At 36.7% G+C, this 26,482-nt stretch overlaps 1 protein-coding gene across 2 annotated transcripts in view; it reads right to left on the bottom strand.

The window, feature by feature from the left end:
• LOC136026915 (uncharacterized) overlaps nucleotides 1–13,416 on the bottom strand; it is a 182,479-nt gene extending 169,063 nt beyond the window's left edge. For both annotated transcript variants that reach the window (XR_010617441.1, XM_065703745.1), the window contains exons 1-2: nucleotides 13,323–13,416; nucleotides 3,052–3,628 (exon numbers count right to left, since the gene is read on the bottom strand). Coding sequence is in view for 1 of the 2 variants with exons in the window: in XM_065703745.1 (XP_065559817.1) it covers nucleotides 3,052–3,628; nucleotides 13,323–13,354 (609 nt within the window). In the remaining variant the exon portion in view is untranslated. The remainder of the gene's footprint in view (nucleotides 1–3,051; nucleotides 3,629–13,322) is intronic.
• Between the last annotated feature and the right edge of the window lie 13,066 nt (nucleotides 13,417–26,482).

The following is a 26,482-nucleotide window of genomic DNA, read 5'->3' as shown; positions in this document are numbered from 1 at the left end:
ATCTAGGAATGACTGGTCTGACAGGAAGGAGTGTTCGGTAAAGTTTATCATTAATCCTATTGGTAAGGCTGAGATTATCCAGAGCTTTTTTGACATTATCATAAGCAACCTTTACAGCATTAACGTCAACTTTTTCATACACTTTATTGTCACTCAAGAGGTTTAATGATTTGCTGACATACTCAGTCTCATTAAGGATAACTATTGTATTGCCTTTATCAGCTTTGGTAATTATGATATTGGTATCATTCTTAAGATCTGTGAGGACTTTCATTTCATCTTTTGTTAGATTCTCCTCAGCAAGTTTCTTTTTGGAAAAACCTTTCCGTAGGGTATTAGAAACCAAGCTTCTAATATCTTGTGGGTCAACATTGATTTTTGTCTTATTTAGAGTTATAACTGACTCTACATTGGATATGATTTGTTCTACTGGTATGTGTTTGGGGGGGATAGAAAATTTCCATCCTTTTGAAAGAATGTCTAATTTCTTTTGGTCAAAAGTTTGTTGACTTAAATTGATGACTGCTGGACCTGGAGATACTCTAGGAATGTATGTATCCCTAGAAGAAAACTTCTCAAACTTAAGCTTTTCCAGCTTATCTATATGTACTTTTCTGGTTATTGAAAAGACAAACTTAAAATCTTTGTCATGGAACTTACCAACTTTGGTGAGGTCTTCTAGGCTAAGAGTATTACTCAGTTGCTGTCTAATTGTGTTTATCTGTTGAAAAACCTTATTTCTCCGCTGTTGTAGGTCATTTAATTCATGGTTGATAAAGATTAGGCCAGCTCTGTGCTGTGCAGATTTATAGTTCTTACTAGATATTTTCACTCTGGGTCTCATAGAGTGTGGAATTAGATCTAGTTTCTTACATTGTTGTAAGAATTTTTGGTGATTAATAATTCTAGCTTTCTTCCTAAATAGGAGAGATAGATCTTTGACTTGTTTGGCCACATACCTCCAACTGCAATTTACCCTTCTTAGATGTCCTCATTACAAAACGAGAAACTAGGTTGGACTTGAGTGTGTATAGAAAGCCAACTCATAGTGATAGATATCTGAGATATGACTCCTATAACCACCCTATAGTTAAAAATTCTGTAGTCTATTCGTTGGTTGATAGAGCATTTCTGGTGTGCTCCTCTGATTTTGAGCTGAAGGCTGAACTTGATTATATAAGAGATGTTCTGATAGGTAACGGATACCCCCGAAAAGTCATTGACAAGGTTATTTTCAGGAGAAAGATGAGTGGAATTACCAAGAATTTCGCTCCTAAGATTGAAGATGATAAACCCTTTTTGTCATTACCTTATATCAAGGGCATTACTGACATTTTAAGTTCCAAACTCACTAAACTTGGCTTTAAGGTGTTTTTTCCCTCTGGAAGGACTATTTCCTCCTTCTTGAACAAAGGCAAGGATAAGATTACTTCAGATCCACCAGGGGTATATGAGATTCCTTGCAGTTGTGGTGATACCTATATAGGTCGTACCACGAGACCTCTACATCACCGATTAAAAGAACATGCTGATTCCATTGATGCCTGCCTTAAAAAGACAAAGCTAAAGGAGGAAGATAATTTCTCTGCATTGGCCCATCATATCTTTGAAAACCCTTCCCACTCCATTAAGTTTGACCAAGCCCAACTTATTGCTATTGTCCCACAACTCTTAAAGCAGAAAATCAGAGAAGCTTTGGAAATTGCTAAAAATAAACCAGCCATTAATAAAGACAATGGTGAGTTTCATATTAGCGAAATTTGGGAACCAATCACCCATAAATTGAAAACTCACAAAAGACTCCACCCCTTTCCTAAAGGCACAACCTCTTTAAGATCCACCAGGACAGCAGCCATCAACGCCTCTACCAAAATTCGGGCCATGGCACAACAATAACTCCAGGTTCGGCTCATAATTAGTGTTGTTCAGTGTTTTTATTTTTATTTATTTAGCGATTTTACTTTCCGGCAAGAAATTTGAATTAACCTGATGATGACAGGCACAGGTCCTGTCGAAATTATCGTTAGAAGAAAAATCAGTCACCTGACATCCATAGCTTAGGTAAGCTTATTACCTTCTATCATCATTACTGATGATTTAAGCATATTAGATGAAAGTGTGAGCAAAATGAATGAATTTTTAGAGGTTTTACGAGTTCAGGGTGCTAAAATAGGCTTGAAAATTAATGTTAAGAAGACTAAGTCACTAAGGCTAGGAATAAGTGAAGATGAACAGGTGACCTTAGGTAACGAAAAGATTGATCAGGTTGGGAGCTTCAGTTACCTTGGTAGTATTATTAGTAAAGATGGTGGGAGCAGTGAAGATGTTAAAAGTAGAATAGCTAGAGCTCAGGGTGTTTTTTCACAGTTAAAAAAAGTTTGGAAGAATAGAAAGATAAGCCTACAAACCAAGATTAGAATATTGGAAGCTACAGTGATGACAGTGGTCAAATATGGCTCTGAAGCATGGACACTCCGAAAAGCAGATGAAAATTTACTAGATGTTTTCCAGAGAAATTGCCTACGGATTGTTCTGGGTACCCGGCTGACTGACCGTATTTCAAACAGTAGGTTGTACGAAAAGTGTGGTTCAATCCCGCTTTCTGGGGCTATAATGAAAGAAAGGTTGAGATGGCTAGGCCACGTTCTACGGATGAAGGATGACAGATTACCGAAGATTGTCCTTTTTGGCCAACCGTCTGGGGCTACACGGAAAGCAGGTCGTCCTTGTCTAGGTTGGGAGGATGTCATAAATAAGGATTTAAAGGAAATGGGAACTTCCTGGGAGGGTGTAAAGAGGGAGGCTTTAAATAGATTAGGTTGGAGGAGGAGCGTGCGTAGCTGTGTTGGCCTCAGACGGCTTGGTGCTGCAGTGAGTTATTAGTAGTAGTAGTAATGAAGTAAATTTCAGCTTATAAGTAGGGGGTGCTGATTGGGCATCTGTCAACTAAATTTTGAATTAATGCTTTTTTGGTGTTTTTGTAAAAAAAAAAAAAAAAAAATGGAAGAAACAAATCTGGTGGCCACATCTATAAACTAAAAAACAACTTACTTGTGCCATAGATCTCAGGGTCATCGATTTGGGCTTTTTGAAGGCATCAACTGCCTTTGACGATTCCATGGATGTTTCTAGTGGATAAATGGATCTAGTGGATAATTCCCTGTATGATTCAATCACAGCAAGGATTTCCATACGCTGAGCTGGTCTACTGAGGTACCCAACAGCCCAATCACGAGGACTTCTTCCAAACTCATCCCTTCGCCTTAGATCACCACCAGCTTCCACAAGATACGAGAGCACACGAGGGGAGCCACCGAAACATGCTCCGTGCACTGGGGTGTATCTATAGAACTGTCCACAACCTTTATTGGGGTCTGCACCAAGCTGTAGCAATTTTAACAGTGTCTTTTCACTGCCCGAGAAAGCAGCTACAAATAGTGCAGTCTGGTTAAGCTTATTTTTTATATCTACTGGTACCCCCTTCTTCACTATAAACTCTTCGACCTTTTCCGCTTTGTCATCTATGACGTAGACGTGGAGAACTTCTGAGTCATTAGCCGTCTCCAGATTGGAAACTCGAGTGGGTATTATGCAAGGAGGTGATGAAGAGTTGTACATCTTTCTTCCACTAAAACAGAGAAAAAACTTAGCTTCTGCTAAAAAAAAAAAGAAGCAAAACCAAAAGATCGACAGCAACTTTTCTAAGAATTCTAACTATGATCTAAGTTGTAATATATACAGTTTACAGTATAGCCAGTCCGTCGTTTAAAGAAGGTCGGAAAGAACAATAGAATTGCTTTAAATTCTGAAAAACGAAAAATTCCCAAGAATAGAGAGACATTAAACTTAGAAGCATTAAAACCTAAGCGTGTAAGAGCCATAGGTAATTAAAACCGAAAACAAGCAGAAAGAAATTCAGCTGGTAGATCAAACTAAAGACAAAGCGAAATTAATATGAATTAACAGATGAAACCAAAAACAAACAGAATTATAATGAATTATAAGTCAAGCTTAGAATGAAGGGGTTGCCGGTGTCGAGGGGGTTGTAAAACAAGGAATATCAGGGTCAAACCCATTTTTTCAAAGTCAAAACCCATTTTAATTAGAAAATGTTACGTCAACTAGTCCTTCTGTCGCATTATATTACTTTATTTACAATTATTGACTTCTTCAGTGTGGATGGAGTTAAACATTATTTGTAGGTTCAACATTATTTCTAAGTTCCACATCTGGTATTGAACCATACAAAACATTTATCACATAAGATACATCATGAAATAACATTATGAGGTAAAATGCAGGATTGCAAAAATCCTTTTTAGTATGAGTAACTAATAATTTTCAAAGAATTTCAAATACTTTTGCTATCTCTCGGTAGAATGAGCCTTTATTGAACTCGAGGGTAAAGGACCAATCATTGGATTGTAGACTGTTTTGATAAGGCTTCAAACCACGCCAAAAGATATTACGTATACGCAAATATACATGTACACACGCAACACATAAATACATACAAATATGCAACTATAGTCCATGTTTCCATCATTATCCCCAGTGGAGGGAGAAGGCTTCCTCGCCTTCTCTTGAAAATCACTCCTTCTAAAATATAACAGAGAGCTCTCCCTGGATTAAGGGCTCGGTGCTTCTCTGTCTAACATAAGCACTTGTGCCAGCACCCCAAAGTTGAATCTCTTGATCTTCTAGCTTAGTCCTTAAATCTCGAAGCAAAACATCCTTACTTTCTTCGGGGCCTTGACCATTATTCCATATATGGGAGAAACCATTTTCATCTAGTAATTTTTTAATCTGGAATGGCTGCAAAGATTTTATATTCACTTTAGCAATGTGTCATATGCAGCTCTAGCTATCCTGTGTTCAAGATACTGCAATAACCTTTTTCAGAGTTTTACCATCTGTATTAACCTATCTTTTCTCGTTGAAAATAGTCTTAAGTTCCCTTTAATGACAATATTATGGATTATTTTCTTCAGTCTATACAGTTGTTTATAATAGTGGACCTGAAACAGTTCAATTTGTTTAGCTGGGTCTCTCTCCAAGATCTCAGCAGCATAGCGAAGGATTGACATTATTTTGGCTTTGAATACCTGTTTTAAAATCTTTTGGCTATTAGCTTCCTTTAAACTACTTTTTTATATAGTGCAAACATGGTTGCTCTATCATTTGCAAAATTTGCTGTGGTATGTTTTGTTCCAGGCGCCATTAGCAGAAAAATGAAATCTCAAATAACATGCTTCTTTTACTATATGCATTTTTTCCCCATTAAAATAAAATTTGCAAAATTGTTCAATATTGCTTCTTTGTTTACAAAGAACCCTAGCTTCTGTTTTATCAACATTGAATTGTGATCTTTTGAGATCCAGGTAATCCAAGGCAAGATTTAAAAGTTTCTTAATCTCATCTTGAGATTTTGTCGAGACAACAGGTGGGAAGATTTTGACTATTTTTTAGTCTTATTCCAGAAACAAAAGAAAAAATGTGACCCTAGGTTACCATCCCCTAATTTCACATTGACGAGAGACTAGATTTTTGTATCTTACTCCTTTTCTTTACCAAGTCTGTAAACTAGACCTACGTTGCCTGAGCAACATGAGGTGCTGCGGCAACCTTTGTCCGGCTTCGCCGGATAAAGTGTTGCGAGAGCAACACTTTGGTTTTGTTTCTTTGCTATCGGTTAAACGCTGAAGTTATCAGCCTATCGAAGCTTTTAAAACGTTATGTTCAAAGAAGAACGCGATCAGTAATCACATGATCAAAGGCTATTCCTCAGCGTTGAAAAAACAACAATAACAAAAGAATATCGAAAGAAGGGACTAAATTGACTTTGCAGCCAGTTGAACTTTATCCTTTTCAATCGTAGACATTGTGACGGATCAAGACTTGGAACAATATCTTATCTTATCTAGTTGGTATTATATAATCTAGTTGGTATTATAAAGCTATCCATAACTTTTCAGGATCAAAATACCATAGATGACACTCTATTAATTACTACGAAACTGCCTCGTTATTTTACGTTATCGTTTGTACCCGTTGCGTAAACACATAATTCTAACTAACTTTCAAACTAGTATATCTCATGAAGGAATTTCTGTACCAAAAAATGGATGACATATACTTTGATCAGCTCATCAAGAGCTATCGATTGCCGTCGAAAAAAAATTCTATCTGTCTTAGTTCAAAAGTTGATGTATTTTTTTTTTGCTGTAGGCCAACTTTCTAAGCAAAAACCATCCTTTTTGGCCCCAGGCAAGAGTTCTGCGGAGCTTTCCAAAATGTATTGCCATATTCATCAATCCGGCCTGAGGCCCACACTTTCCGTAAAAACCGCACAGGTAAGACCCTTACCAGTTTCCAGGAATAAGCCGACATCGGCGGCATAGAAAAAAAAAAGGGACAAAACCAAAGTGTTGCTCTCGCAACACTATAAGAATACTGTTTTAAATGTTAACAGCCTTCAACTCCAATATTCCAGTTTACAAGGTATTAACTCCAATATTCTAAAGGACCAGAAAACACTAATTAAGCTGTTCTGAGGATCCAGGGAGGGATTAACTGATGTGTATTTGGTTACTTAATCCAATGCTTGCCTGACAACGCAAACATTTTGCCATTATCTATAATGTAATGGTCAGGATAAAATATTTTTACTAAGGAAATTGCTATTATACACCCAACTAATGTAGAAGATGTTAACGTAAAACGGATATATTGGAAGTCGCATTCAGCTATCACAGGTGCTGATGCCGGATTTTTTTTTATGTCAATTATGTTACCTTTCGTCTAAGATCATAGAGGCAATTATTACCTGTCTCTGAGGGGAAATGATAAGCTTGAGACTTCATATGAAAAATTGCACTTAAAAGAAATCTTTGACGACTGCTCCCAAACCTAAAGAGTTAATTTTCTAGGTTCGGATGAAAAAGCTCTTTTGGCTGATCATACCTGGTATTTTCGTTAAAATTATAGGGTAGTGTAAATAGAGGAGACCAGGTTGGGTAACCAAGATTGCTGAGGCTAATTCAGGAATGTCAAAATTATTGTAGGTGTATAGGTTTCTAATTTCCTCAGGACTGACCGAAGAAGTACAATAGGGGAGTAAACATTCAAATACTTTTTATGACGTTGACACGGGATCTACTGCTATGACTTGGCTGTCTGGTATAGGGGAATTCTTATCCAATTTAATTTAGTATCCAGTATTAGGAAAAATATCAAACAGTTCGTGGTAAAGATATGTAAGTAAGGAGCGACCCGGCTAAATAGTACCCGAAAAACGGAAAAACGGAATTCTCATACCAATAGGTATATCAAAGAATTGGATTCTTACGCTGATTTTAAATATATAGGTTTTGTCAAGTTTAGTCCAACTCATCAAAAATTACGAGCCTGAGGAAATTTGCCTTATTTTCGAAAAAAAGGGGAGAAACCCCTAAAAGTCATAAAATCTCAATGAAAATCACACCATCAGATTCAGCGTATTCGAGAACCCTAACGTAGAAGTTTCAAGCTTTCGTTTGCAAAAAAGTGGAATTTTGTATTTTTAGCCAGAAGAAAGATCACGGATGCGTGTTTATTTGTTTGTTTGTTTTGTTGTTTTTTTGTATGTTTTCCCTAGGGGTGATAGTATCGACACAATGGTCCTAGAATTTCGCGAGAGGGCTCATTCGAACGGAAGTTAAAAGTTCTACTGCCCATTTTAAGCGACCAAAAAAACTGGAGGACAACTAAGACCCCTTCGACGCTCATTTTTTCCCAAAGCCACCGAATCAAAATTTTGAGATAGTCGAAATATCTAAAAACTATGTCTTTGAGGACGACTTAATCCCCCACAGTCTCCAGGGGAAGGGCTGCAAGTTAAGAACGTTGCCCATTGCTCACATACAGTATTGGTTATTTGTAAGTATACAGACGTTTTCAGGGAGATTTTGTCTGGTATGGGGTCTGGGGGGACAAGGTTACGTTGCAGAATTTTTCCAAGGAGGAATTTTCCGTGGGAAAGAGGTGTTCCCAGTATTATTTAAAAAACAATCAGAAATTAAATAAAAAACAAGTTCTTTCTTTTGAAAGTAAGGAGTAACATCAAAACTTAAAACAGACAGAAATTATTAAGTATATGCGGAAGTTCGCCCTCTCGTCAATACCTCGCTCTTTACGCTGAAGTTTGAATTTTGTTAAACAATGGCCGATACAAGTAATAATTTGTCTGTGTTATTTTCTAGCCAATCTTAGCATTTAATTTTATCTTAAGCAGCTTCATAACTATGATTTTTATGTGACAGTAAACCAAAGATATTGTATGTCTTCGGCTTGCAGTTGTTATTAAATAGAAAAAACAAGCTTTTTCCCAACTGAAAGTAAGGAAAACATTAAAACTTAAAACGAACATAAATTATTACGTATATGTTTAAAAGGTCTTTCTTTCATTCATTTCAGTCATTTGAGAATTGCTCAACTTGTGAGTTTTATTTTCATAAAAATAGTTTCGACCTCTTTGACCGTTCTGTTAGGCTACTATGCCTTACAAAATTAGTTTCGCAAATATCGCTAATTTAAGTCACGTGGGAGAATCTTTCCATGGAAAAATTTCTCGTGGGGGAAAGAATTTTCCATAGAGGGGGAGCTGGGTCACCCAACATTATTTAGAAATGATCACCAAATAAATAAAAACTAGTTTTTTTTCAACTGAAAGTAAGAAGCAACATTAAAACTTAAAACAAACAGAAAATATTACGTATATGAGATGGGTTGCCTCTCCTCAGTAGCTCGCTATAACGCTAAAGTTTCTTTTTTAACTTTTAAAAGAGTTTATTATTCTAATTAAATAGTCTTTGTGATTCACGAGTCATTCTTAAAGAACTGAAACAAAAATCAAACTTAGGTTGTTATAAGATTATTATTAGTTAAAAAAAAGTAAAATTAATATGCAAATTTTGTTTTAATTATTCATATACGGTGAGCCAAATTCAAAACCTGCATTAATTCAAAAACGTTCAGAAATTAGATAAAAAAAAACAAGTTTTTTTAATTGAAAGTAAGGAGCGACATTAAGGAAAGTAAGGAACGAACAGAAATTATTCCGTATATGAAAGGGGCTGTCCCCTCCTCTACGCCCCTCTCTTTGCGCTAAAGTTTTTTATTGTTTAAAAAAAATAGAGTTGTGAGAAAGAGTCGAACTCCACTCAGATAATAGCACGAAACAAGAGTGTTTCTAGAAAGTAAGCGCCGAAGATGGCAAGAAAACCAGAGTCTCCATGGTTCGACCGAATCTTTTTAGTACCGTAAAGAGATAAACGGAGGGTTGGTAAACATTACTAGATTTGTCTACACTCAAAAACGATGTTGAGAATTGAGATGAGCCATGTATATGTGAAGGCTGTAAAATCATTCAGATCGGTTATAAATTGAACTGGGCATATTTCTTGGACTAGAAGGAAACGTGTATAAACATACCGACCTATTCAACTTCCAGGAAGTGATTGAGGTTCAAAACAGAAGGGGTACTATACTAAACCTCAGTTTTACAATTTGACCTTGTACAGTTCTATCTATTTTAAGATTAGGTTATTACACAATATTAGATCACGAAATGGTGGTACAGAAGACACCTTTGGTACCAAACCCTGCGATTTAATAAAGTTTACTGACGCCTCAGTTATTCTTGCAGCAGGACCAGGAGTTTTCCGCCTCACCAGGCATCTGAGTTTTAGATATTACTTGGGAATCTGTTCCCTAGATTCAGGGTGGCTGAGTTTGCAGTCACACCACTGAACCCACCCCAAACCAAAGGATCTGCTACGCCAAGACTTATAGCCTTGTCCAAAAAGGACACAGGCTCCTAAGTCCAGCATGCCATCCACTCGGCTAGAATGGATTCCAGCAGGCCGGGGATGATATGGATTTCACTAATTCTTTTTTTAATCTTTCTAGGAGGGATTCTGGTAATGTATATTTATGTATCTTCGCTGAGAGCTAATGAAAAATTTGCTGTTGATTTAACCGATGATAATGTTATCGTATTAAAGTTATCATCTTTCATATGATGGTAGCATTTCCATGAGGAAATGCTACATGGAAGGGTTGCAAAGATCAGCTTGCAGCTGATGATTCTGTAAGGTGTGAACAAAGAGTACCAGTTACAGATGTTCCAACTTCTGCCTTTAAAGAAAATCCTACAAGGAAGACTGCGAAATTCTGATTGCTGCCATTTATATTATTTTGAAAAAAGCGTTCATATAGCATCAGGAAGCTTATTTTAATGGTAATAAAAACCTTGAATGCTCTTTCAAGTATTAACAGAGATTTAATCAAACTAAAGTGTGTATATTTAATATGTTGGGCTGTATCACAACAATATTGGCAAGAAAAAGGGCCAAATACGATCGAGAGAACATTTTGAGATAACTATTTGACTTAAAATTATCCCAGAGCTATTTACAAGGTATCCCAGTCTCAGAGGTCATGCTATATCCTAGTGACACATTAGTCCTTGCAGTCCCTAAAAATATATCCTTATATGTTTTGAGTCCGCAGAGGAGAAACGGTTATTGTAGACCATTTATACATTATTACTGCTATTTGATATTCAATAGTTATATACCAGCTCATAGGAAAGAGGCCAGAACAAAGAACCAACTCAGATACCTCTAGCATGTAAAAAAGAATGCCGGCCTATGATTAATTCCAATTTCCGGCTATAAGGAATATGCTACAAGGGAGGACTCTATTCAAACATGGACATTGCCTTAAGAATGGTTCTTAGTGTGCCTGCCAAAAACTACACAAGAGAAAGTGCCTAAGATCCCCAATCAGCCATGGCAGATTGACATCATTATCCCTGCTCATTACTGAGGAAGGCCTGACTCAAGAGATGGCGTACTATGAAATCATTGACACCTTTAAACAAAAAAAAAATCAATGAGAAAAACTTTATGAATTGCCTTTGAAGATAAATATTCCTACTTAGAAAACAATGTATAAAACATACATGTATTTATGCGTTGCTACCTACAAATGGATTAAACTTATATCCAATAACTTGTTATTTTATTGAATTTACCTAATAACCCCAACGCACAAATACGTGATTCTCAAATTATTATCATAAGTGGTGTTGTTTTGCGATAAAATAAATCATAAGGATTATTTTCTCAAGCAAAATTGACCTTCCCTCCAATGGTAAAAATACGGAGCGACAAAAACGCTTGGGCCTAGAAACGCTAAAGCTTTAAATCCAAGCTTTATCCCTGCTGACATCCCGCTAAAACCTCTTTTAATCTCTAAGGTATGGGCTAAAATAATGGCTTACAGATATTTGCAATAATGGTCAGTCCATTTTTGATAAATCTGCAAGGTGTGGTCTAGAATGCCTGCTAGAGACAGATTCCGCCTTTGACTGTAAAGAAATAGATCTTTCATAAAGAAAAATTTAAAAGAAATAGCAACTTCCTGGGAGGGTGTAAAGAGGGATTCTTTGAATAGATTGGGCTGGAGGAGGAGCGTGCAAAGCTAGGTTAGCTTAAGGCGACTTGATGCTGCGGTGAGTTGTTAGTAGTAGTAGCAGTAAACCTTTGACTATAAAGAAAAACCACAAGTTTTCTCATAGCCTTTTTTTCTTGTTTGGATCTCAGGAAGGATAACAAATGACTGATTCAAACCTCCTTAATATCCGGGAGTGTGCCAACCATACCAGTTTACAAATAATTTAGAGCTTTTACTGTCAGGAGAAAATTTAATTTCTCTTACAGTCATACAACTGGGATCTGATGGTCAAACGTATATCAAGTTCAAATCACTCTAATCTTAGATATATATCATTTCCTGTTAATCTCACGATAAAACTGTAAATTCTAACTATAGTTCATCAAAAGACTCGATCATAACAGCAGACGGTTGGAATCTTAGAATTTGCCAGTATTTTTGCTCTTCTTTTAACAAAATATTAGCCTTTTTGTATAAAAATATCTCAAAACTAAGACGACAAGATGAAGCAAAACATAAATCAAGATCCTATCTTACAACAAGAGTAATAAAAGAAAGTCGACCAACAATTTAATGGTGTACATTCTTATTTTACTGCTAGACAAAAAAGAAAGTCGACCGACAATTTGAGGGTGTACATCTATGACGTAAGGAGCCGACCGACAATTTGATGGTGTACATTAAGTTCTAGGTTAAATGAAGTCCACACAGTCCTCTTACTGACCAAACAAAAGGCCTCGAGTAGAAACACAAAAGATTTCCATAGTGATAGCAAGTTTTGGATCTTGTTAGCAAGTTAGGACAGCCATTAACCAGTTCAGATCTTTTTAAATTTGTATAGGTTAGGCTGCAATGCCGCCCTACAGATAATTTATAGACTTAGTCTACTCTTGTGTATAATGTCGCCTAGGAGAAAGTACATTGTTTGTAATACTATAAATCTTATAAATCTCTTCGCAAACATAAAACTTTGACCTATTTTTAGGTTATTTCCGAGTTTCCTAGGCTACCTTTTAACAAATCTAAAGTCCTATTTAGCCTTTACACTACCATATTCAATATCAAATATCCATGTCCCCCTGCCACACCTAACAAACAACAGGGTGGTAGCCAACCATTGAATTTCTCAAAAAAGACTCTTTCCAACTCCAACCTTTCCTAGCCTCCTGTAACAACTGCCCCCCCCCCTCTCTCAATGGAACCAGATATAGCCTAGCCCTTGCCTAAATACAAAACTTGGGAAAACCTATTAAAATGGAAGAAATCCTGTGTAGTCTACACAAGGTCGTAAAAATGTCGGAGTCTACTACGACACTTTTTCTGCACAGCCTAGTTTAGCCCAGTAGTTCTCAAACTTATTTAGACACTGCACTCTTTTTTACCCACAAAACAGTTTGGGTACCCCTTCTCAGTTACTGGTAGCCTACAAGTAAACTGCAGCTAAAATATAAATAAAATTACAAAGGACTGTTTAATTTTTTGTTGGCTGGCCGTGTATCCCCTAAAAAATTTTGCGTACCTCCAAGCAGAACACGTACCAAAATTTGAGAACCACTGGTCTAGCCTATTAACTTATAAGGCAAGAAATTGATTAGCTATTAATTTTCAAGTTTCATACATAGCCTATGTTTATATATGGCCCCAGAAGGGGATTAAATTGTAATTTTAGGAAAGATTATAGGCTATTTGGAAAAGATAATAAACGGGGTGGGCTAGTCTACTCTTTTTCTATTATATTTATCCCTTCACAGGAGTAGCCTAGTGTGCATTCAGGATTACCAATAAGGCCTTTATACACAAAAAGAAACAATTAAATTTCTTACCTATATTCCTCGCTATTTGAACTTATAGGCATTTTTACATAAATCTGTGTCCTTTCTTCATTAAAGTTGACCTTACGACCACGGCGGCTAAAATGCAATTAAAGAACACGTGGAGTTGACGTCAGAAGATTTTGACCATATGCGCCTCCCACCAGTTGGAGTCACCTAAGAAGTAGCCAGGGCGGATTATATTAATCACCGCGTAAAGATGCAGATACGATAGCCTGATAGCATGGTTGTCATTGATTCTTTGTTTAATTAGGAAAACAATTAGGGTGAAATCCTAGACAATGGGCCAAGGTAGATCATCGCGTAAAGATGCAGATACGATAGCCTGATTGTCATTGATTCTTTGTTTAATTAGGAAAACAATTAGGGTGAAATCCTAGACAATGGGCTTTTCAATATCTTCGGAAGAAACTTTGGTAAATATTCAATAACCATAGACAGCGCAAGTATGCTGCCTAAAGTAAAGAACGATGTTGGCTCTTTTTTTTTTTTTTTTTTTTGTAGACCCCTGGTAATGAAGGATTTGTCGTAAAAATTTCGAAAATGGCTCATTCGGTTGGAAATTGAAAGGGCTAATGTTGTTTTTAATAGTTAAAAGTAAGCTGAGGCCAACCAGCTCTCCTCCACGGCCATCATTGCCACAAACACATGCAATCTAAATCTTGAGATAGCCATTTTGTTCAACGTAGTTAAGAGATTCGGAAATTATGTTTTTGAGGGTGACAACCCTCCTCCCCACGGCTGTCAGGGCGGGAGTTGTAAATTATGCCCTGAGGGCATATAAGGTTTTTGTAGAAAGTGTGGTCGTAAAAACAATAGAGGAAGCTCACCGGATTGTTAATATGAAGTTCTAGTGCCCTTTTTAAGAGTCATTGTGATCAGAGGTCAGCTACCCTTACCCACACGTCGTGTTTTCCTGAAATGCATCCAATATATAAATTCTGAGATAGCCATTTGTTCCAAAAATAGAAAAAGATCATATAAGAAGGCTTTTGGGGTAAAAAAAAAAAATCCAACGCCTGGGGGCAAGGGCTGTAAGCTATGCCTCGGGGGAAGTTAAGGTTCTTATGGAAGGGATATTCGTATAAGCTTTAGAGGAGGCTCAATTGGTTGAAAACTGGAAGTTCTAGTTCTAGTTTAAAAGTCAAAAGTGATGGAGGGCCTCTAGTCCCACCCCTTCCTGACTATCACTCTTTGTGTCAAACACATTTGTTTGAAATTGTGAGATAGCCATTTTGTTCAAAATAGTCCAAAGAACATATAAACATGTCTCCAGTGTTGACACAACCCCCCTTCAGAGCCCTGGGGAAAAGGTTTTAAGTTATGCCCTGTGCAAAGTTTTTTAGAACGGGTGGTCGTAAAAAATTCAGATGGGACTCATTTGATTTGAAATTGGAACATATAGTGCCCTTATTAAGAGCCAAAATTGATTTGTGAGCAACAAGGCCCCCCTTTTAAGCCCATCATTTCCCAAACCAAACTTCAAAATCAAATTTTGAGACATTTATTTTTTTTCAGCATTGTTAAAAGGCTCACAAATTATGCGTTTTGAGATGTTACCCCCCCCCCTACAGCCCCCAGGGCAAGGGCTGTATGTTATTCGTTAGGCAATTCGTTCATTGCTTACGTATAGTATTTGTTTTTGAAAAAGGTATGCTTGTTTAACTTCCACTATTCCAAAATACGAGGGGCATTCAGGTGAGTATTTCAGGGAATGTTGAAGGGAGTTTTGAACTAAATCAAAACATGTTATGTGTATGTGGGTTGTCAAAAGGACTTAACTCAGGAATGACTGAATATATTAAATTGGAACTTTCAGGAAGTGACAAGGGAGATGATAAATCGACCAAAAAGGCAATATTTGCATGCTGCTACTACTACAACTACCATTACTTCTACTGCTACCACAGAAACTACAACTACAAACACTGCTATCAGTAAAACTGCTACTTCTGTAGCAGGTACTACTGAGGCTGAGAATACTGAAATAAAAATCCGAGGAAACATTGAAGGGGAAGGTGAACAAAATCAAAAAATACTATGTGTACACAAATTACTGATATCCAGCATTATTTTTGGAACGGATTACCGTATCAAGAGGAAACTTCTAGGGCGTCATGAGTGGGATATTCAGCTGACCAGAAGACAAAATGTACCTACTACTACTGCTATTAATACTGCTGCTAATACTAATGATAATAAAACTCTATTACTGCTACTACTGTTCCTACTGCTACCACCCCTACTATGATACTGGTACAATTAAGGCTACGCGTGTGAAGGTGAAAATTGGACAGAATGTTGAGGGGGAGTTTGAACCAAGTCAAAATACAGTAGGTGCATGCTGATAGCCAAAAGGGTGTATCTCAAGGACGGATTTGGGTATAAAGTTGGAATTTTCAGAGAATACTTAAAGGGGAAGACCAAATGACAAAAAGGTAATATATGCATGTCACTACCAATAGTACTACCACTGCTACTTTTACTGCTACTGCTACTCGACTACTCCAACTACTACTTCAATTGCAACGAGTTGTAAGGCTTAGAGCATTAAGATAAATATTATCAGTAATATTTTTGGAATGGCTTACTGTGTCAAGGTGAAACTTTCCGGGTATCGTAAAATGCAACTGATCAAAAGGCAACATATACATGCTACTACCGCTATTAATGCTGCTGCTACTGATACTACTACTACAAATACAACATTAGCACGGCAACTACTTCTCCTACTACCACCGAAACTACTGTAATACAAGTGCTATTAAGGCTAAGTCTTTGAAGGTAAAATTTGAGAGAACATTGATGGCAAATTCGAACTAACAAAAAACACTGCGTACATTTAGATTGTCAAAAGAGCGTATAGGGAAAGACCAATTGACCAAAAGGTAATATGTGCATGCTACTACTAATACTACTACTGCGTATTATAGTTCTACTACTACTATTACTATTTTTCCAACTACTACTTCTTCTGCAGCTACTTGTAAGGCTAAGAACACTACGATGAAAACTTTAAGAAGTATATGGATATACAGGTTATCTAAAGGACATATCGACAATGTCATAGCAATGGTTAATTCTTTTAAGTTGAGCACTAATACTACTACTGCGACTACTATTACAATTATTCCTAAGGGTTGGAGGTGAAATTTTCAGGGTATTTTGGGGGAAGATAAACTCATTCACAACACGCCATCCGTATGCAGGTTGTCAAGTGGGCATATCAGCAATATCGTAGAAATATTTTGTGTACAAAGTTAAAATTTGCAAGGCTTGTTGTGGGGGATGTTAAACTAATCAAAAGAAAATATTTGCATCGTGATACTACTGCTTCTACTCTTTCAACTAATACTACTGCTACTAAAGCTACGAATATTCAATGTAAAAATTTTGGGCAACATTGAAACTGCATTGAACTGAATCGAAACATTCTACGTCCACGTAGGTTGTCAAGAGGACATACCAGCAGTGCCTTAAAAATGGTTGATGTTGTTAAGTTGAAACTTTCATCTTGTGCTGAAGGGAATATTAAAGATAACCAAATGTGCTGTGTGCATTCTGTTAAAAATGCTACTACACATGCTAAGGGTATTAAGGTGAAGCTTCCAAAGAATATTTTTGCAGATGTTAAACTAAATCGAAACGAACTATGATCATGTGAATTGTCAAAAGGGTGATATCTCAACAAATGGCTCACATAATTAAGTTAGACCTTTCAGGATAAGTTGTGAACTGGAAGATCCAGGGAGCAGGGGTGGGGCTCAATATTTTCTGGCGCCCTCTTTCCCTGCTTTTTTCTCTCTTTTTTTAGATTAAATTCGTCAATCTGTTCAATTATTGGCACCTTTGTCATATCCCCCCGCATGATTTTTCTCATTGGTGTCCTTGTCACATTGCCCCCCCCCCTAAGATTTAGCTCTGGATCCGCCCATGAAGTTGTGGCGGATTTTGAAATAGCCAGAAGACACTCTGTGCTTACTTTTAATGCTTCACTTTAATTACTTTAATTTACTTTAATTACTTTTAATGCTGCTTCTATTGTCACTGTATCTACTGACACTAAGGGCATTAATTTAAAACTCTTAGGGAAGGTTTAGAGGGAGTTTCAATGAAACGAAAAGACTAAATGCGTGCAGGTATTGAAAGGGTGTATATCATAAACAGCGCTGCTGTATCCTAGCTAGTAATATCATTGCAATTTTTAAAGGAGCTGATTCGATTGGAAATTAAAAAATTCCATTGCCCTTTGTAAGAGTCAAAAGTGACTGGAGGGCAATCAGCCCTCCCCTTTAGCCCATAATTTTCCAAAAAATTTCCAATGGAAATCTTGAGATAGCCATTTTGTTCAACGGGTCCAGTAACTACCTCTCTAGGGTTATTGGGTAGGTCAAACCCCGCAGTCATGCAATTTGCCCATTATGCTAGAAAACTAAATGTTGTTTTAAATTAGATCAAAGTACACTGTGTGTATGCTGGTTGACAATAAGACACGTCAGCAATATCCTAAGGACGACTGAGGGTATTAGATTCAAACTTTCGGAGCTACTTTTATTACTACTTCTACTTTTACAATTTAATTAAATCAAAATAGTTTAAGTGTATCCAGGCTGTCAAAGAGCAAGTACAGAATTTTTTGGAAATGACATTAAGTTTTATTTTTAGGGTCAACTAGAAGAGGTATAAAACCAAATTAAACAATACTATTTGCTTCAAGATTTTCAAAAGGATGTATGTTGTTAAAAATTTTTGACAAAGTTCTTCCAGCATACAAATAAAAGACCAATCTATAAGTTTTTAAAGAAAACTGAATAGATTTAACCTGCTTTCTTTTTCCATGAGAAAGTCTATGTCAATGTAAAATGAATAGAAATTAATTTAAAGAACTTTTTCGCAAAAGAAATTAAATAACTTCATTAAACGAAAAATGGACAAAAACAAAATCGAGTAATCTACCCAGAGAACATAAATTACATTAGATAAAAGGGTCAAACGCAAAACAAACATAAATTAACATGAGTAAGGCTCAAAACCCCTATGCCTTCTCAAGACCAGTACATAACTTGCTCTTTACTGAAAAGAAATATACTAATGAATGTGTATTGCAAGTTGAATATACGTATATTAATGATATTTATTCCTCAAAATCTTAATAATTTTTGATTTATTGAAGTTGAAAAAGTTAAAACATTTAAAATGATTTTTTTTAGAAAAGTGCAAATTAGCCTATGTAGTGGCCTTAAGAAGGTATAGGGGTTGTGAGCCCTACTCATGTTCATTTCTGATCGGTTTAAGTTTGGCTCGTTGATTTAATGTAATTTCAATTCGCTTCGGGCTCTTTTATTTATTGAAGCTGATTAGTGATAGTTTTACGCTTGATAAATTATTCGATTTTATTTTTGCTAATTTCTAGTCGCTTCAGGGTTCATTTATTTATTGAAGCTGGTTTGTGAGTTTTATGCTTGATAACCATATAAGCTAAAACCGACCTATTAAACGCTCGAATTAAAGACTCGACAAAAGATTTCCGAATCCCAATTTGCAGACCCCCTGTGAAGAGGTCATCATGAATACAATCAGATCAAAGGTAAATAATAGACAACATTAAATAACAGCATTGGAAACGTGTTGAAAAGTTAAGCGCAAATTATGCTTCTTACTGAAGATGATCCTTCTTTACATCGGGTAGGGTTGAGCATACCGAAGTGGTATTTGATGAAGTGGCTTTCAAATCATAGGCAGGTGGCTAAACAAAGTGGGCATAATGAATTATATTTCATAATGAAATGAAGAAATTTTCGTTTCCAATTATTAAGATGAAAAAGGATTTGCAAGAAGTTGGGATTTGTAACAAAGAAACATAGGCACCCATAGAAAAGGGCTAAAGAGGGAGGGGAGGGAGGTGATCCCAGGATTTTGAGGCTTGAAATCGATATTAAAAAAAATAGACAAATTAGCAGGCAAATGATTCTAAATTCGCCAAAAAATATTCACAGGTCTAAACCCCTCCCCACCCGACCTGGCTTATAGAGGGTTAAGACGCAACCGCTATTTAGCACCTTTGAATACCATCATAAGTACATGCCCTTGGAGGACCGATAATCTACAGCTAGTGTTAATTATTTTGGATAGCTCCAGAAAAATATCTTAAACTTTAAAACTTAAACATTTTTTATTTTCATCAAAGAATCACATTACAGATCGCTATTTAACACTCAGCGATACCAATTAATCAAAAAAAAGAGAACGTAACACTAACAGCTTTAAAAATAAAATAAATTTATTAAACACAAATTTTGACACAAATATGGCGCCGATGTTCCAGGAATGCTATTCAGAGGGAGAGAGAGAGGGTATAGGCAGAGGTGTAGATGGATTTGTTAGTGCCCAAGGGCGATATCAGTCAGAGGTGCAGACCCCCGATCTATCGTCCACGAGATATATCTAAATACCACCCCAACACGTGTTGTGCTTGGGGACGTTCTGCCTAACCCCCCTCCCCGCAGAACTAGCTAGGCCATTGCCATAAAACCATGCCTCTCATGTACAATGACTAGAAAACACAGATTGTCATTAGATGGCATAAAATTAAGAATATTCGGAGCACTAATTCTCCAAGTAAATCGACAGCCTCATTACCACCCCCCCCCCTCTAAAACAACAACAGCTTCTATTTAGGATTGATATAAAACAATTACACTGAAACTATCAGGTTCCAATTTCGCTTTGAAGTTTGTATTCAGGTTACTAATAATAAAAAAAAATGAAATCTAAATACGCAATATAACAAACTAGCGGAAATGTCCCCCTTCCACCATATAAAAACAAAAATAAAGGCACTATCTTAAATAATGGCTACAATATGGTGTGAAAAATCACCTGGACTGGATGTAGTTCCAAATTAATTTTATTGAATGAAATTTCCACAAAATTTGCAGAAAAAAAAATACATTTTGTAACCATAATTCAGATAGTCAATAAAATATAGTCTAAAAATAATTCTTAGGAATATCACATCTTAAAGATTAATTCTTGAGCACTCTTACTCTATACATTCGTTATTTCTTAAGAATATCACATAGTTGAAAATAAGGAAACCAAACACTGGCCAAGACAGGCGAATATCTTTACAAGTTGTATTAACAGAAACAGAGACCATTTTTTTATAGACATTTCTCAGTTATGTATAAATTGTCACTTCAAAAAAAATACTATTTCTCTGAAAAAAATACCACGCTGTCTTAGCATCTGTTCAACTTAAATGAATATATACATAAGGACAAAATAACTCAACGAAAAATAAACATAAAAGTAGAAATAGTTGGCGCTATACAGAAACAGGGGCACTACTTCTGTCGGCTATGTTAATGAGCTAAATTTAAAATTATTTAAACAAACATTTTGTTTATGATAGCTTTTGTGCATGAGCATTTAAGAAGGTCAAATGAATTTAACAATTTTAGAATAGATTTGTTCAAATTTCTTTGGAAAATACTTCATTATAAAAAAAATGATTTATCATTTGTAAGTAAGACGGCACTAGACCCTTAAGGTCCAAACCGGCGGTGCTGATCTCCGTTTCATGGCCCATTTATCATTTGGGTTACTACTGATTAGTTTTAGGATATAATATGAGTGAATCAAAGACTTCGGTGTTAAAATATTTGATTCCAAAAAACTTGATTTCTCATGGGTCTAATTGGTTTCTCAAATAGTCAGAAGTTAATCAAATTTGTCTATATTACTTTATGTTGTACCTATTTTACTTAACTAAATTGCTTAAATATGTTAGTTAAACATAATATTCAGCATTATTTCAAGCAGATATTCTTTTACACTCATCTTCATTACCCAGGAAACTTTATTCTAGCAGCCTATCCACTTTTCCCCTCCTATTCCAGGTCTTTCCAAGTTTTGCAAATGGAAACTAGAAACAATTAAAAGTAAAAAAAAAAAAAGATAAAGACCAGTCAATCACAAAAAGGGATAAATACATATGAATTCACTGATTGGCAGAATTAACTGCCTCATTGCCTCCCTGGTCCTCAACAACAGACAAATAAGCGGTTTCTTCCTTAATGTTCACTGTTTCCAGAACACTCTCTACCACGGACACTAGGTCAGTAGACGGGTTTTGTATCATCTGATTTTCTACATTCTCATTTCTGTTATTTTCCTCGTCTTCAACGGGGCAGCCATCAGAAGCACATGGTTCAAATCCAACTAGGTTATTTTGCACATGTTGAATGTGATTATGACATAGATGAGAATTTTCAGTAATGGCTTCACTCACTAAAACAGTCCTTGGAATCATTTCTTCAATAACTAAATTCTCCCAGCCAATGGGATTTGTGGTATCAATTATGGTTGAAGCACTACTTGGAGTGGATGCAGTGTTGCCACTTGAATGCTCGATTACACTTTCAAAATTTTCGGAAACAACAGGGTCCACATTCGCACTGCCTCGGTCTGTGTCTTTTTTCACTTCAATTTTCTCAGATATAAAACTAGTATCTTTGGACGCAGGTACAGAGTCGTCATAAGGCACCAAAGGCCAGCTGGTCAGATTTACTCGGGCTGGTTTGGGGGGAGGAGGAGATAATTTAGCTTTCGGCTTCTGTAAGTCAGGGGGCGGCACACAAAAAAACTTTTCAGGTTGGCTCACCTCATTGGCAGTCTCATACAGAGATCCATTACTAGATGACTCTTTGCTATTTTTCCCCCGACTCGGTCTTTGCGGAACTATTCCTGGCTCGTAAAAACTGACACACCGCTTTTTTTCTTCAATAGTAAAAGGTGAGCTTGTCTCTACAATATTTCCCCTGGAAAACTCGTCATAACTCCCAACCAAAGCATCTTTTGCGTTTTTAGATGGGGCTCGACCAAGATTGTGAATAGCACCGACTCTCTGAGGAGTTGACACCATCAGCGGTTGAGACAATTTATAAGATCCGCTAGAATTGTCATCAGAATCTGTCTGTAAGTAACGCTTAACCTCATCGCTTGAATTTTCTTGGAAAACATCAGTCTGCGTGCCTTTACTGCAAAAATTCTCAGTTCGAGTACAAACAGCAGCCCTTGAAAGAATACAGCGCCATTCAGATCTATCGAATTCTTCTTGTTTTTCTATTACGTGTCTGGGCTGGGCAACAACAGACTTGATATCAGATGGAATGTGTGTGTATCGATTCTCATCTCTTGAGTGTACTCTATGCTCATCCTTTTTTGTTGGTGGAACAAAAACTGTCGGGGAGCTAAAGTGGCTTGCTGGTTTTCGGGGCTCTAGGGTAATTTTTGGCATCGGAGGGGGAGGTGGGATAACTTTTGATGATCCATTTTTCGAGAGAGATTTTTTGCCCTTTTGAACCTTGGCGTAAATTGGCTCAGGTGGGCTGTCCACTGTATCTAGCGATTGCTGGATAGAATAGTAGTCGGTATTATTTTTGCTCACGTCTGCCGATTTTAGTTCAGTAGACAACGTCCTCTTTGTAAGTTTTAATATGCCGGCTTTGCTTGAGCTCAATATATTACCCCAGGATGAGCCAGACGAATCGTTTCCCGATCTGTGTTTTGGCTGCTGTGGGAAAAAGGACACTTTAACTGCCGAATCGAAAGAGCTTGTCTCGTTTTTCTTCGATCGTGACGGAAGCGAAAACCGCCTTGAAAAACTTTTGCTTTGGATGGGACTGCTGGAAACACTCTGATAAACTGTATTGTCCCCTGAACTTGTTGGCTTGACAAAATCTCTTTTTGTACTAAATCTTCGGACGAGAGTTTCTACCTTTTGCTGTACATAGGGTTTGGAAGATGAAGAGCTCACTGATTCTGCGCATTCATCAGTTACTTCTGGAGTGCCAAAAACACCAGAATCTCTAGCAGTCACAAACCTCTCTTGACTTGAACACGATATCTCTGAGTCCGAATCACTCTCGTTTCGAAGGGGCTTTCTAAAAGATATCTTACCGACTGAATGCACTGATCAAGGCTCGGTCTGATGCCTTCTTCTGTTTTAGAAATCGCTATAATTTGCTGCTCGAGCATAAATTCGACTTCCGAAGAGTCACAGCGCATTTGCGGCTGTACATCCAGCCCAGCTCTTAACAGTCTTCGGATAAGTGTTGGAAATTGTCCAACATTGGTGACAGGATTCTTTTTATTGTACTTTTTAGATTCTTCCATTTTTTGACTTATCAATTCAAGCACATCTTTAAAATCTTTGTCCTCCCATGGCAGTTTTCCTGTAAAAACTTCTACTATCACCATACACAGAGAAAAAATATCCGACTCTTTTGTAGGCACTTTTCTTTTCATTACTTCCGGTGACATCCATCTCCAGTAAATGTTCTTAAACACATCCCAAGGGCGCTGAACATAAACGCAATTTTCCAACTCGCCTCGGGCGCGGATGGAAAACTCGAAATTGCCCAGTTTTGCCTGAGTAGGGCTAATAATATGAACGGAATGAGAGGATATTGCTAAATGTAAAAAGCCCATATTATGGACTAATTTCAGAGCAGTTGCAATTTGGCAAAGAAAAGTCAACTTTTTTAAGGCCAAATTCTTGTACAGGAAACTCGTGCATATATCTATGTAATGAGCCAAATTGGACTCTTTCATAAACCAAAGATATTTGATGGTGTTCCTGGGTTGGTATGACCCCAAAAAAATGCAGAATACCTGGTGCATTCAACACCCGTAGATTTTCCAGTTCAACCATCAATAAATTTTGAGATGCGCTGTTCGGCGAACCAAGTTTTAAGTCGACATCGATGAGCCGTCGTATGGTAACAATAATCCCTTTCCAAGTTCGGGGGTAATACTCCGTAACTGCTCCACATCTAGAAGAAAAAAATGATGATAAACTCTTTCGTCTTCGTTGAATGGAAAGCCTTATAGGTGTTTTTTGTTGCTGTCCTTTGAAAAGAATTAAATGAAAAAAACTGAATTTTTTAAACTGAAAGTAAGGAGCGACATTAAAACTAAAAACGAACAGATATTACTCCGTGTGTGAAAGGGGCTGTTCCCGTCTCAACGCCCCGCTCTTTACGCTAAAGTTTGACTCTTTCTTTCAATTCTTAATTCTTTATTAAACATTAAAAAACTTTAGCGCAAAGAGCGGGGCGTTGAGAAGGGAACAGCCCCTTTCATACACAGAGTAATTTCTGTTCGTTTTAAGTTTTAATGTCGCTCCTTACTTACACGCACCCGTGATCGGTCTTCTGGCAAACAATACGAAGTTCCACATTTTTGTAGACAGGAGCTTGAAACTTTTGCAGTAGGGTTCTCTGATACGCTGAATGTGATGGTGTGATTTTTGTTAAGATTCTATGACTTTTAGGGGGTGTTTATCCCTATTTTCCAAAATAAGGCAAATTTTATCAGGCTCGTAACTTTTGATGACAAAGACTAAATTTGATGAAGACTTATATATTTAAAATCAGCATGAAAATCTGATTACTTTTTTTATGTATCTTTTAGTATCAAAATTCCGTTTTTTAGAGTTTCGTTTACTATTGAGCCGGGTCGCTCCTCGTTACCACGAACTGTTTGATTACCTCGATTCTTGATTATAGAGATGGATGAATTACAACGAAACTAAACTGTGGAGAAAGATGCCAAAGAGCATCAGAGAATCTTAGGGTTACGGAGGGAAGGAGAAGGGCCCAAATCTTACCTCCGTCGATACTACCTGATTTTGAACCTCTCGGTTAGTCATACAACGAAATTAAATCTTTAAACGTTTAATCACAATAAAATACATTTTATTTATACTTAGTCTAGTTTCTTTGCTAGGTCCAGCATGAAAGGGGCTGCCCCCCCCCTCAACGCCCCGCTCTCTACGCTAAAGTTTGACTCTTTCTCTCAACTCTACTTTTTAAAACAATAAAAACTTTAGCGTAAAGAGCTGGGCGTTGAGTGGGGAACAGCCTCTTTCATATACGGAGTAATTTCTGTTCATTTTAGGTTTTAATACCGCCCCTTACTTTCAGTTAAAAAAAACTTGTTTTTTTATTTAATTTCTGAACGTTTTTGAATTAATACATGTTTTGATTTTGGCTCTCCGCACATGAATAATTAAAACAAAATTTTCATATTAATTTATTTTTATGGCTAAATGGCTTTTTCATAGTTTTGGTCGGACTATTTTGATAAAAAAGGAGCAGGGGAGTAGGCCTAGTTACCCTCCAATTTTTTGGTTATTTAAAAAGGCAACTAGAACTTTTAATTTTTTGCGAACGTTTTTATTAGTAAAAATATATGTAACTTACGAATTAACTTACGTAACGAACTTCTAAATTCTTATGTTTGTATTACGTATATGAGGAGGTTCACCTTCTCGTTAATACCTCGCTCTTTACACTAAAGCTTAAATTTTGTCCTAATTCCTTAAGAATGACCCCTGAATCACAAAGGCCGTAGAATAAATAGTTGAAATTAATTAAATTACTTTAGCGTAAAGGGCGAGGTATTAGGAGGACGAGAACCCCTCATATGTTAATGCAATTATAATTTCTGTTCGTTTTAAGTTTTAATACTGCTCCTTACTTTTAGTTGAAAAAACTTTTCATATTTACTTTTTCATTGTTCTTTGAGAAGAATGCTAAAAAATCCTGCGCCCTTTTCATGGAAATTTTCTTTCTCCATTACAAATTTCTCCACGGAAAGTTCCTCCCACATAACCAAAAAAAATCTCCCTGAAAGCGTCTGTAAACTTCTCAATAACCATTACTATATGTAAACACTTGTCAAAGTTTGTAACTTGCAGCCCCTCCCATGGGTACTGTGGGGGAGTAAGTCGTCCTCAAAGACATAGTTATTAGGTTTTTCGACTATGCTGAATGAAATGGCTATCTCCAAATTTTGATCCGGTGACTTTGGGAAAAAAGACTTTTCCCAAAAGTAACTATTGGGTGACTTTGGGACTCCAATTTTTTGGTCACTTAAAAAGGGCACTAGAATTTTTAATTTCCGTTAGAATGAGAAAAACATTCTAGGACCAATGGTTCAATACGATCACCTCTGAAAAAAAAAAAAAAAAAAAAAAAAAAAAAAAAAAAAAAAAAAAAAAAAAACGCATCCGTGATCTGTCTTTTGGCAAAAAATAAAAACTTCCACATTTTTGTAGATAGGAGCTTGAAACATCTACTACA

The sequence above is a fragment of the Artemia franciscana genome, chromosome 5 (assembly GCF_032884065.1).
Source record: "Artemia franciscana chromosome 5, ASM3288406v1, whole genome shotgun sequence".
NCBI lineage: Eukaryota > Metazoa > Arthropoda > Branchiopoda > Anostraca > Artemiidae > Artemia > Artemia franciscana.
Note: the sequence above shows the minus strand (reverse complement) of the source record. Positions and strands in the feature narration are given on the sequence as shown.